Below are 13,912 nucleotides of genomic sequence, written 5' to 3' on the forward strand. Positions count from 1 at the left end.
GCATGTGCAGGTCTGGAGCTCTAGCTAGCTGCAGCTGTTCTCTGCTCCAGAGGCTGGACTGGGGCCAGTTGAAGCTGGCTAATACCACACCTGATAGAGTTGAGTGGACTGGGGCCAGTTGAAGCTGGCTAATACCACACCTGATAGAGTTGACTGGACTGGGGCCAGTTGAAGCTGGCTAATACCACACCTGATAGAGTTGAATCTGGACTGGGGCCAGTTGAAGCTGGCTAATACCACACCTGATAGAGTTGACTGGACTGGGGCCAGTTGAAGCTGGCTAATACCACACCCGATAGAGTTGAGGCTGGACTGGGGCCAGTTGAAGCTGGCTAATACCACACCTGATAGAGTTGAGTCTGGACTGGGGCCAGTTGAAGCTGGCTAATACCACACCTGATAGAGTTGAGTCTGGACTGGGGCCAGTTGAAGCTGGCTAATACCACACCTGATAGAGTTGAGTCTGGACTGGGGCCAGTTGAAGCTGGCTAATACCACACCTGATAGAGTTGAATCTGGACTGGGGCCAGTTGAAGCTGGCTAATACCACACCTGATAGAGTTGAGTGGACTGGGGCCAGTTGAAGCTGGCTAATACCACACCTGATAGAGTTGACTGGACTGGGGCCAGTTGAAGCTGGCTAATACCACACCTGATAGAGTTGAGTGGACTGGGGCCAGTTGAAGCTGGCTAATACCACACCTGATAGAGTTGAGTCTGGACTGGGGCCAGTTGAAGCTGGCTAATACCACACCTGATAGAGTTGAGTGGACTGGGGCCAGTTGAAGCTGGCTAATACCACACCCGATAGAGTTGAGGCTGGACTGGGGCCAGTTGAAGCTGGCTAATACCACACCCGATAGAGTTGAGTCTGGACTGGGGCCAGTTGAAGCTGGCTAATACCACACCTGATAGAGTTGAGTCTGGACTGGGGCCAGTTGAAGCTGGCTAATACCACACCCGATAGAGTTGAGTCTGGACTGGGATGGGGATCTCATCCAATCTGCACTGTCTCCATTGGGTAACTCGTCAGACGGTCCTTTATCGTTAAAGACTGCTCTGGCTAGCCGTAGCCAAGGGCTTCATCCCAAATGGCACTCTATCCCCTATTTAGTGCATTACTTTTGACCAGGGCCCATAGCCAAGGACATGAGCATTCTCTAGTGGATGCTAGCCATGCTAGCTGTAGCCAAGGACATGAGCATTCTCTAGTTGATGCTAGCCATGCTAGCTGTAGCCAAGGACATGTTGGATATGAGGAATGTGATCCAGACAAATAGGGACGAGGAGTTTAGAGAGACCTCTGCAGTGTTGTTATGTAATGACTAGAGCTGAAAGACACACACACAAGTTTGGGTAATGGGAGAATGTGCTTTCTCAACGTGTTCCTTTGGCCAAGTGTGGGTGTATCTGTATCCATAGAGAATCTATCAGCTGTCCATTAGTATTACTGTAGGGACACACAACAACACAAAGCTTGGCCTCCATGACTGCAGTGTGAGCCAATGACCAACCATCCTCCTCACTCCCCCTGGCCCTGTCTGTCCCACAGGTCACCTGTCAGGTCAGCTGTTAGTCAGGTCAGCTGTTAGTCAGGTCAGCTGTCAGATCAGCTGTTAGTCAGGTCAGCTGCTAATCAGGTCAGCTGTTAGTCAGGTCAGCTGTTAGTCAGGTCAGCTGCTAGTCAGGTCAGCTGTTAGTCAGGTCAGCTGTTAGTCAGGTTAGCTGTTAGTCAGGCCAGCTGTTAGTCAGGCCAGCTGTCAGTCAGGTTAGCTGTTAGTCAGGCCAGCTGTTAGTCAGGTCAGCTGTCAGTCAGGTTAGCTGTTAGTCAGGCCAGCTGTTAGTCAGGTTAGCTGTTAGTCAGGTCAGCTGTCAAATCAGCTGTTAGTCAGGTCAGCTGTCAGTCAGGTCAGCTGTTAGTCAGGTTAGCTGTCAAATCAGCTGTCAGTCAGGTTAGCTGTTAGTCAGGTCAGCTGTTAGTCAGGTCAGCTGTTAGTCAGGTCAGCTGTTAGTCAGGCCAGCTGTTAGTCAGGTCAGCTGTTAGTCAGGTCAGCTGTTAGTCAGGTTAGCTGTTAGTCAGGTTAGCTGTTCGTCAGGTCAGCTGTTAGTCAGGTCAGCTGTTAGTCAGGTTAGCTGTTAGTCAGGTCAGCTGTTAGTCAGGTTAGCTGATAGTCAGATCAATAGTTAGTCATCTCAGCTGTTAGTCAGGTCAGCTGTTAGTCAGGTCAGCTGTTAGTCAGGTTAGCTGTTAGTCAGATCAATTGTTAGTCAGATCAGCTGTTAGTCAGGTCAGCTGTTAGTCAGGTCAGCTGTTAGTCAGGTTAGCTGTTAGTCAGGTTAGCTGTTAGTCAGGTCAGCTGTTAGTCAGGTCAGCTGTCAGTCAGGCCAGCTGTTAGTCAGGTCAGCTGTTAGTCAGGTCAGCTGTTAGTCAGGTCAGCTGTTAGTCAGGTTAGCTGTTAGTCAGGCCAGCTGTTAGTCAGGTCAGCTGTTAGTCAGGTCAGTTGTTAGTCAGGTCAGCTGTTAGTCAGGTCAGTTGTTAGTCAGGTCAGTTGTTAGTCAGGTCAGCTGTTAGTCAGGTTAGCTGATAGTCAGATCAATAGTTAGTCATCTCAGCTGTTAGTCAGGTCAGCTGTTAGTCAGGTCAGCTGTTAGTCAGGTTAGCTGTTAGTCAGATCAATTGTTAGTCAGATCAGCTGTTAGTCAGGTCAGCTGTTAGTCAGGTCAGCTGTTAGTCAGGTTAGCTGTTAGTCAGGTTAGCTGTTAGTCAGGTCAGCTGTTAGTCAGGTCAGCTGTCAGTCAGGCCAGCTGTTAGTCAGGTCAGCTGTTAGTCAGGTCAGCTGTTAGTCAGGTCAGCTGTTAGTCAGGTTAGCTGTTAGTCAGGCCAGCTGTTAGTCAGGTCAGCTGTTAGTCAGGTCAGTTGTTAGTCAGGTCAGTTGTTTGTCAGGTCAGCTGTTAGTCAGGTCAGTTGTTAGTCAGGTTAGCTGTTAGTCAGGCCAGCTGTTAGTCAGGTCAGTTGTTAGTCAGGTCAGTTGTTTGTCAGGTCAGCTGTTAGTCAGGTCAGCTGTCAGATCAGCTGTTAGTCAGGTCAGCTGCTAATCAGGTCAGCTGTTAGTCAGGTCAGCTGTTAGTCAGGTCAGCTGCTAGTCAGGTCAGCTGTTAGTCAGGTCAGCTGTTAGTCAGGCCAGCTGTTAGTCAGGCCAGCTGTCAGTCAGGTTAGCTGTTAGTCAGGCCAGCTGTTAGTCAGGTCAGCTGTCAGTCAGGTTAGCTGTTAGTCAGGCCAGCTGTTAGTCAGGTTAGCTGTTAGTCAGGTCAGCTGTCAAATCAGCTGTTAGTCAGGTCAGCTGTCAGTCAGGTCAGCTGTTAGTCAGGTTAGCTGTCAAATCAGCTGTCAGTCAGGTTAGCTGTTAGTCAGGTCAGCTGTTAGTCAGATCAGCTGTCAAATCAGCTGCTAGTCAGGTCAGCTGTTAGTCAGGTCAGCTGTTAGTCAGGTCAGCTGTTAGTCAGGCCAGCTGTTAGTCAGGCCAGCTGTCAGTCAGGCCAGCTGTCAGTCAGGCCAGCTGTCAGTCAGGTCAGCTGTCAGTCAGGTTAGCTGTTAGTCAGGCCAGCTGTTAGTCAGGTTAGCTGTTAGTCAGGTCAGCTGTCAAATCAGCTGTTAGTCAGGTCAGCTGTCAGTCAGGTCAGCTGTTAGTCAGGTTAGCTGTCAAATCAGCTGTCAGTCAGGTTAGCTGTTAGTCAGGTCAGCTGTTAGTCAGATCAGCTGTCAAATCAGCTGCTAGTCAGGTCAGCTGTTAGTCAGGTCAGCTGTTAGTCAGGTCAGCTGTTAGTCAGGCCAGCTGTTAGTCAGGCCAGCTGTCAGTCAGGCCAGCTGTCAGTCAGGCCAGCTGTCAGTCAGGTTAGCTGTTAGTCAGGCCAGCTGTTAGTCATGTTAGCTGTCAGTCAGGTTAGCTGTTAGTCAGGTCAATTGTTAGTCAGATCAGCTGTTAGTCAGGTCAGCTGTTAGTCAGGTCAGCTGTTAGTCAGGTTAGCTGTTAGTCAGGTTAGCTGTTAGTCAGGTCAGCTGTTAGTCAGGTCAGCTGTCAGTCAGGCCAGCTGTTAGTCAGGTCAGCTGTTAGTCAGGTCAGCTGTTAGTCAGGTTAGCTGTTAGTCAGGTCAGCTGTTAGTCAGGTCAGCTGTTAGTCAGGTCAGTTGTTTGTCAGGTCAGCTGTTAGTCAGGTCAGTTGTTAGTCAGGTTAGCTGTTAGTCAGGTTAGCTGTTAGTCAGGCCAGCTGTTAGTCAGGTCAGTTGTTTGTCAGGTCAGCTGTTAGTCAGGTCAGCTGTTAGTCAGGTCAGTTGTTAGTCAGGTCAGCTGTTAGTCAGTTCAGTTGTTAGTCAGTTGTTAGTCAGGTCAGCTGTTAGTCAGGTCAGCTGTTAGTCAGGTCAGCTGCTAGTCAGCCCAGCTGGGTTTAACACTTAAGGAAGTCACTTCCCTGTTTTGCACCTTAGATTGGTCATGTGTTATCTTACCTGCACGACTGTGCCTAGCTAAGGTACATCCATCATTATTGTAAAAGAGAATGTGTTCTCAAAGACTTACCTGGTTAAATAAAGACTTACCTGGTTAAATAAAGTCTTACCTGGTTAATTAAAGACTCACCTGGTTAAATAAAGACTCACCTGGTTAAATAAAGACTTACCTAGTTAAATAAAGACTCACCTGGTTAAATAAAGACTTACCTGGTTAAATAAAGACTTACCTGGTACCTCTTAAGGAAATGGGTATGTCAGAAATGACATACCCAAATCTAACTGCCTGAAGCAAGGATATGTATATTCTTGATACAATTTGAAAGGAAACACTTAGAAGTTTGTGGAAATGTGAAATTAATGTAGGAGAATATAACACATTAGATCTGGTAAAAGATCATCATCTTTGAAACGCAAGAGAAAGGCCACAATGTATTATTCCAGTTTAGGCACAATTTAGATTGTGGCCACTAGATGGCAGCAGTGTGTGTGCAAAGATTTAGACGGATCCAATGAACCATTCGATTTCTGTTCAAAATATTGTGTCAAGTCTGTCCAAATGTGTCTAAATGGTTTATTGATACATTTTCAAGTTCATAACTATGCACTCTCCTCAAACAATAGCATGGTATTATTTCACTGTAATAGCTACTGTAAATTGGACAGTGCAGTTAGATTAACAAGAATTTCAGCTTTCTGCCCATATCAGATACAGTTGAAGTCATAAGTTTACATACACTTAGGTTGGAGTCATTAAAACTTGTTTTTCAACCACTCCACAAATTTCTTGTTAACAAACTATAGTTTTGGCAAGTCAGTTAGGACATCTACTTTGTGCATGACACAAGTCATTTTTCCAACAATTGTTTACAGACAGATTATTTCACTTATAATTCACTGTATCACAATTCCAGTAGGTCAGAAGTTTACATATACTAAGTTGACTGTGCCTTTAAACAGTGTGGAAAATTCCAGAATATGATGTCATGGCTTTAGAAGCTTTTGATAGGCTAATTTACATCATTTGAGTCAATTGGAGGTGTACCTGTGGATGTATTTCAAGGCCTACCTTCAAACTCAGTGCCTCTTTGCTTGACATCATGGGAAAATCAAAAGAAAAAAATGGTAGACCTCCACAAGTCTGGTTCATCCTTGGTCTGGTTCATCCTTGGGAGCAATTTCCAAACGCCTGAAGGTACCACGTTCATCTGTACAAACAATAGTACGCAAGTATAAACACCATGGGACCACGCAGCCGTCATACCGCTCAGGAAGGAGACGCGTTCTGTCTCCTAGAGAAGAATGCACTTTGGTGCGACAACAACAGCAAAGGACCTTTTGAAGATACTGGAGGAAACAAGTACAAAAGTGACTATATCCACAGTAAAACGAGTCCTATAACGACATAACCTGAAAGGATGCTCAGCAAGAAAGAAGCCACTGCTCCAAAAGCCAGACTACGGTTTGCAACTGCACATGGGGACAAAGATTGTACTTTTCGGAGAAATGTCCTCTGGTCTGATGAAACAAAAATAGAACTGTTTGGCCATAATGACCATCGTTATATTTGGAGGAAAAAGGGGGATGCTTGCAAGCCGAAGAACACCATCCCAACCGTGAAGCACGGCATTGGCAGCATCATGTTGTGGAGGTGCTTTGCTGCAGGAGGGACTGGTGCACTTCACAAAATAGATGACATCATGAGGTAGGAAAATTATGTGGATATATTGAAGCAACATCTCAAGACATCAGTCAAGAAGTTAAAGCTTGGTCGCAAATGAGTCTTCCAAATGGACAATGACCCCAAGCATACTTCCAAAGTTGCGGCAAAATGGCTTAAGGACAACATAATCAAGGTATTGGAGTGGCCATCACAAAGCCCTGACCTGAATCCCATAGAAAATGTGTGGGCAGAACTGAAAAAGTGTGTGTGAGCAAGGAGGCCTACAAACCTGACTCAGTTACACCAGCTCTGTCAGGAGGAATGGGTCAAAATTCACCCAACGTATTGTGGGAAGCTTGTGGAAGGCTACCTGAAACGTTTCACCCAAGTTAAACAATTTAAAGGCAATGCTACCAAATACTAATTGAGTGTATGTAAACTTCTGACCCACTGGGAATGTGATGAAAGAAATAAAAGCTGAAATAAATCATTCTCTCTACTATTATTCTGACATTTCACATTCTTAAAATAAAGTGGTGAATTTTTACTAGGATTAAAGGTCAGGAATTGTGAAAAACGAGTTTAAATGTATTTGGTAAAGGTGTATGTAAACTTCTGACTTCAACTGTACGTATGTCTATGTCCTGGGAAATGTTATTGTTACTTACAACCTCATGCTAATCACATTTGCGCACGTTAGCTCAACCGTCCCGTGGGTGGTCACCAATCCCGTAGAGGTTAAATAAATACTTACCTGGTTAAATAAAGACTTACCTGGTTAAATGAAGGTACAAAAAATTAAAATAAAGCATTGTGCTTCATGGTCAAGGTTCCATGACCCTAAACCTATTTTGCCAGATATACCGAGCAGTGAACCACAAATGTTCTGTTCCGTTTCTCCCTCCCCAACAGTTGTGTTCAGGGTTCCTGAAAAGCCAGGACCTTTCCCACCAGAGGTTCTACTGTATCTTTTTAGGTTTCTCATATGGTTGTAATGTTCTGTAGAGTTCCTGAAGAGCAGAGACCAGTCCCACCAGAGGTTCTACTGTATATTTTTAGGTTTCTCATATGGTTGTAATGTTCTGTAGAGTTCCTGAAGAGCAGAGACCAGTCCCACCAGAGGTTCTACTGTATATTTTTAGGTTTCTCATATGGTTGTAATGTTCTGTAGGGTTCCTGAAGAGCAGAGACCGGTCCCACCAGAGGTTCTACTGTATATTTTTAGGTTTCTCATATGGTTGTAATGTTCTGTAGAGTTCCTGAAGAGCAGAGACCGGTCCCACCAGAGGTTCTACTGTATATTTTTAGGTTTCTCATATGGTTGTAATGTTCTGTAGAGTTCCTGAAGAGCAGAGACCGGTCCCACCAGAGGTTCTACTGTATATTTTTAGGTTTCTCATATGGTTGTAATGTTCTGTAGGGTTCCTGAAGAGCAGAGACCGGTCCCACCAGAAGTTCTACTCCCTGATGACCAAGACTCAGATGTTCATCAGATTCATAGAGGAGTGCTCCTTCGTCTCAGACAAAGACGCCAGCTTGGCCTTCTTCGATGACTGTGTGGACAAGGTACAGCTTGGTTTATAATACTATCATCCTAGTCATATATAGACCTATACTCTGTGAAATGTATCTCCCTGTCTAGTAACTATGCTATCATCTACCAGTGATCTCCTCCCTGTCTAGTAACTATGCTATCATCTACCAGTGTTCTCCCTGTCTAGTAACTATGCTATCCTCTATCAGTGTTCTCCTCCCTGTCTAGTAACTATGCTATCATCTACCAGTGTTCTCCCTGTCTAGTAACTATGCTATCCTCTATCAGTGTTCTCCTCCCTGTCTAGTAACTATGCTATCCTCTATCAGTGTTCTCCCTGTCTAGTAACTATGCTATCCTCTATCAGTGTTCTCCTCCCTGTCTAGTAACTATGCTATCCTCTACCAGTGTCCTCCCTGTCTAGTAACTATGCTATCCTCTATCAGTGTTCTCCCTGTCTAGTAACTATGCTATCCTCTATCAGTGTTCTCCCTGTCTAGTAACTATGCTATCCTCTATCAGTGTTCTCCTCCCTGTCTAGTAACTAAGCTATCCTCTATCAGTGTTCTCCTCCCTGTCTAGTAACTATGCTATCCTCTATCAGTGTTCTCCCTGTCTAGTAACTATGCTATCCTCTATCAGTGATTTCCTCCCTGTCTAGTAACTATGCTATCCTCTATCAGTGTTCTCCTCCCTGTCTAGTAACTAAGCTATCCTCTATCAGTGATCTCCTCCCTGTCTAGTAACTATGCTATCCTCTATTAGTGTTCTCCTCCCTGTCTAGTAACTATGCTATCCTCTACCAGTGTTCTCCTCCCTGTCTAGTAACTATGCTATCCTCTATCAGTGTTCTCCCTGTCTAGTAACTATGCTATCCTCTATCAGTGTTCTCCCTGTCTAGTAACTATGCTATCCTCTATCAGTGTTCTCCTCCCTGTCTAGTAACTATGCTATCCTCTATCAGTGTTCTCCCTGTCTAGTAACTATGCTATCCTCTACCAGTGTTCTCCTCCCTGTCTAGTAACTATGCTATCCTCTATCAGTGATTTCCTCCCTGTCTAGTAACTATGCTATCCTCTATCAGTGTTCTCCTCCCTGTCTAGTAACTAAGCTATCCTCTATCAGTGTTCTCCCTGTCTAGTAACTATGCTATCCTCTATCAGTGTTCTCCCTGTCTAGTAACTATGCTATCCTCTATCAGTGTTCTCCCTGTCTAGTAACTATGCTATCCTCTATCAGTGTTCTCCCTGTCTAGTAACTATGCTATCCTCTATCAGTGTTCTCCTCCCTGTCTAGTAACTATACTATCCTCTATCAGTGTTCTCCTCCCTGTCTTGTAACTATGCTATCCTCTATCAGTGTTCTCCCTGTCTAGTAACTATGCTATCCTCTATCAGTGTTCTCCCTGTCTAGTAACTATGCTATCCTCTATCAGTGATTTCCTCCCTGTCTAGTAACTATGCTATCCTCTATCAGTGTTCTCCCTGTCTAGTAACTATGCTATCCTCTATCAGTGTTCTCCCTGTCTAGTAACTATGCTATCCTCTATCAGTGATTTCCTCCCTGTCTAGTAACTATGCTATCCTCTATCAGTGATTTCCTCCCTATCTAGTAACTATGCTATCCTCTATCAGTGATCTCCCTGTCTAGTAACTATGCTATCCTCTATCAGTGATCTCCTCCCTGTCTAGTAACTATGCTATCCTCTATCAGTGATCTCCTCCCTGTCTAGTAACTATGCTATCCTCTATCAGTGTTCTCCTCCCTGTCTAGTAACTATGCTATCCTCTATCAGTGTTCTCCTCCCTGTCTAGTAACTATGCTATCCTCTATCAGTGTTCTCCCTGTCTAGTAACTATGCTATCCTCTATCAGTGTTCTCCTCCCTGTCTAGTAACTATGCTATCCTCTATCAGTGTTCTCCTCCCTGTCTAGTAACTATGCTATCCTCTATCAGTGTTCTCCCTGTCTAGTAACTATGCTATCCTCTATCAGTGTTCTCCTCCCTGTCTAGTAACTATGCTATCCTCTATCAGTGTTCTCCTCCCTGTCTAGTAACTATGCTATCCTCTATCAGTGTTCTCCTCCCTGTCTAGTAACTATGCTATCCTCTATCAGTGTTCTCCCTGTCTAGTAACTATGCTATCCTCTATCAGTGATCTCCCTGTCTAGTAACTATGCTATCCTCTATCAGTGTTCTCCTCCCTGTCTAGTAACTATGCTATCCTCTATCAGTGTTCTCCTCCCTGTCTAGTAACTATGCTATCCTCTATCAGTGTTCTCCTCCCTGTCTAGTAACTATGCTATCCTCTATCAGTGTTCTCCTCCCTGTCTAGTAACTATGCTATCCTCTATCAGTGTTCTCCTCCCTGTCTAGTAACTATGCTATCCTCTACCAGTGTCCTCCCTGTCTAGTAACTATGCTATCCTCTATCAGTGTTCTCCTCCCTGTCTAGTAACTAAGCTATCCTCTATCAGTGTTCTCCCTGTCTAGTAACTATGCTATCCTCTATCAGTGTTCTCCTCCCTGTCTAGTAACTATGCTATCCTCTATTAGTGTTCTCCTCCCTGTCTAGTAACTATGCTATCCTCTATCAGTGATTTCCTCCCTGTCTAGTAACTATGCTATCCTCTATCAGTGATCTCCCTGTCTAGTAACTATGCTATCCTCTATCAGTGTTCTCCTCCCTGTCTAGTAACTATGCTATCCTCTATCAGTGTTCTCCTCCCTGTCTAGTAACTATGCTATCCTCTATCAGTGTTCTCCCTGTCTAGTAACTATGCTATCCTCTATCAGTGTTCTCCTCCCTGTCTAGTAACTATGCTATCCTCTATCAGTGTTCTCCCTGTCTAGTAACTATGCTATCCTCTATCAGTGTTCTCCTCCCTGTCTAGTAACTATGCTATCCTCTATCAGTGTTCTCCCTGTCTAGTAACTATGCTATCCTCTATCAGTGTTCTCCTCCCTGTCTAGTAACTATGCTATCCTCTATCAGTGTTCTCCTCCCTGTCTAGTAACTATGCTATCCTCTATCAGTGTTCTCCTCCCTGTCTAGTAACTATGCTATCCTCTATCAGTGTTCTCCCTGTCTAGTAACTATGCTATCCTCTATCAGTGTTCTCCTCCCTGTCTAGTAACTATGCTATCCTCTATCAGTGATCTCCTCCCTGTCTAGTAACTATGCTATCCTCTATCAGTGTTCTCCCTGTCTAGTAACTATGCTATCCTCTATCAGTGTTCTCCTCCCTGTCTAGTAACTATACTATCCTCTATCAGTGTTCTCCTCCCTGTCTAGTAACTATGCTATCCTCTATCAGTGTTCTCCCTGTCTAGTAACTATGCTATCCTCTATCAGTGTTCTCCCTGTCTAGTAACTATGCTATCCTCTATCAGTGATTTCCTCCCTGTCTAGTAACTATGCTATCCTCTATCAGTGATTTCCTCCCTGTCTAGTAACTAAGCTATCCTCTATCAGTGTTCTCCTCCCTGTCTAGTAACTAAGCTATCCTCTATCAGTGTTCTCCTCCCTGTCTAGTAACTATGCTATCCTCTATCAGTGTTCTCCCTGTCTAGTAACTATGCTATCCTCTATCAGTGTTCTCCTCCCTGTCTAGTAACTATGCTATCCTCTATCAGTGATCTCCTCCCTGTCTAGTAACTATGCTATCCTCTATCAGTGATCTCCTCCCTGTCTAGTAACTATGCTATCCTCTATCAGTGTTCTCCCTGTCTAGTAACTATGCTATCCTCTATCAGTGTTCTCCTCCCTGTCTAGTAACTATGCTATCCTCTATCAGTGTTCTCCTCCCTGTCTAGTAACTATACTATCCTCTATCAGTGTTCTCCTCCCTGTCTAGTAACTATGCTATCCTCTATCAGTGTTCTCCCTGTCTAGTAACTATGCTATCCTCTATCAGTGTTCTCCTCCCTGTCTAGTAACTATGCTATCCTCTATCAGTGATCTCCTCCCTGTCTAGTAACTATGCTATCCTCTATCAGTGTTCTCCTCCCTGTCTAGTAACTATGCTATCCTCTATCAGTGATCTCCCTGTCTAGTAACTATGCTATCCTCTATCAGTGTTCTCCCTGTCTAGTAACTATGCTATCCTCTATCAGTGTTCTCCTCCCTGTCTAGTAACTATGCTATCCTCTATCAGTGTTCTCCTCCCTGTCTAGTAACTATGCTATCCTCTATCAGTGTTCTCCTCCCTGTCTAGTAACTATGCTATCCTCTATCAGTGATCTCCTCCCTGTCTAGTAACTATGCTATCCTCTATCAGTGTTCTCCCTGTCTAGTAACTATGCTATCCTCTATCAGTGTTCTCCTCCCTGTCTAGTAACTATGCTATCCTCTATCAGTGTTCTCCTCCCTGTCTAGTAACTATGCTATCCTCTATCAGTGTTCTCCTCCCTGTCTAGTAACTAAGCTATCCTCTATCAGTGATTTCCTCCCTGTCTAGTAACTATGCTATCCTCTATCAGTGATTTCCTCCCTGTCTAGTAACTAAGCTATCCTCTATCAGTGTTCTCCTCCCTGTCTAGTAACTAAGCTATCCTCTATCAGTGTTCTCCTCCCTGTCTAGTAACTATGCTATCCTCTATCAGTGTTCTCCCTGTCTAGTAACTATGCTATCCTCTATCAGTGATCTCCTCCCTGTCTAGTAACTATGCTATCCTCTATCAGTGTTCTCCTCCCTGTCTAGTAACTATGCTATCCTCTATCAGTGTTCTCCTCCCTGTCTAGTAACTATGCTATCCTCTATCAGTGTTCTCCCTGTCTAGTAACTATGCTATCCTCTATCAGTGTTCTCCTCCCTGTCTAGTAACTATGCTATCCTCTATCAGTGTTCTCCCTGTCTAGTAACTATGCTATCCTCTATCAGTGTTCTCCCTGTCTAGTAACTATGCTATCCTCTATCAGTGTTCTCCTCCCTGTCTAGTAACTAAGCTATCCTCTATCAGTGTTCTCCTCCCTGTCTAGTAACTATGCTATCCTCTATCAGTGATCTCCTCCCTGTCTAGTAACTATGCTATCCTCTATCAGTGTTCTCCTCCCTGTCTAGTAACTATGCTATCCTCTATCAGTGTTCTCCTCCCTGTCTAGTAACTATGCTATCCTCTATCAGTGTTCTCCCTGTCTAGTAACTATGCTATCCTCTATCAGTGTTCTCCTCCCTGTCTAGTAACTATGCTATCCTCTATCAGTGTTCTCCCTGTCTAGTAACTATGCTATCCTCTATCAGTGTTCTCCCTGTCTAGTAACTATGCTATCCTCTATCAGTGTTCTCCCTGTCTAGTAACTATGCTATCCTCTATCAGTGTTCTCCTCCCTGTCTAGTAACTATACTATCCTCTATCAGTGTTCTCCTCCCTGTCTAGTAACTATGCTATCCTCTATCAGTGTTCTCCCTGTCTAGTAACTATGCTATCCTCTATCAGTGTTCTCCTCCCTGTCTAGTAACTATGCTATCCTCTATCAGTGTTCTCCTCCCTGTCTAGTAACTATGCTATCCTCTATCAGTGTTCTCCTCCCTGTCTAGTAACTATACTATCCTCTATCAGTGTTCTCCTCCCTGTCTAGTAACTATGCTATCCTCTATCAGTGTTCTCCCTGTCTAGTAACTATGCTATCCTCTATCAGTGTTCTCCTCCCTGTCTAGTAACTATGCTATCCTCTATCAGTGATTTCCTCCCTGTCTAGTAACTATGCTATCCTCTATCAGTGTTCTCCTCCCTGTCTAGTAACTATGCTATCCTCTATCAGTGTTCTCCTCCCTGTCTAGTAACTATGCTATCATCTACCAGTGATCTCCTCCCTGTCTAGTAACTATGCTATCCTCTATCAGTGTTCTCCTCCCTGTCTAGTAACTATGCTATCCTCTATCAGTGTTCTCCCTGTCTAGTAACTATGCTATCATCTACCAGTGTTCTCCTCCCTGTCTAGTAACTAAGCTATCCTCTATCAGTGTTCTCCTCCCTGTCTAGTAACTATGCTATCCTCTATCAGTGTTCTCCTCCCTGTCTAGTAACTATGCTATCCTCTATCAGTGTTCTCCCTGTCTAGTAACTATGCTATCCTCTATCAGTGTTCTCCTCCCTGTCTAGTAACTATGCTATCCTCTATCAGTGTTCTCCTCCCTGTCTAGTAACTATGCTATCCTCTATCAGTGTTCTCCCTGTCTAGTAACTATGCTATCCTCTATCAGTGTTCT

General features: G+C 44.4%; 1 protein-coding gene across 10 annotated transcripts in view; it reads left to right on the plus strand.

Annotated features, from left to right (window-relative positions):
- Positions 1-13,912, plus strand: part of LOC106587766 (C-myc promoter-binding protein) — a 265,908-nt gene that overhangs the window by 161,192 nt on the left and 90,804 nt on the right. For all 10 annotated transcript variants that reach the window (XM_045709140.1, XM_045709144.1, XM_045709141.1 and 7 more), the window contains exon 13: positions 7,587-7,732. In XM_045709140.1, the coding sequence (XP_045565096.1) occupies positions 7,587-7,732 (146 nt within the window). The remainder of the gene's footprint in view (positions 1-7,586; positions 7,733-13,912) is intronic.

The sequence above is a fragment of the Salmo salar genome, chromosome ssa26 (assembly GCF_905237065.1).
Source record: "Salmo salar chromosome ssa26, Ssal_v3.1, whole genome shotgun sequence".
Lineage (NCBI taxonomy): Eukaryota > Metazoa > Chordata > Actinopteri > Salmoniformes > Salmonidae > Salmo > Salmo salar.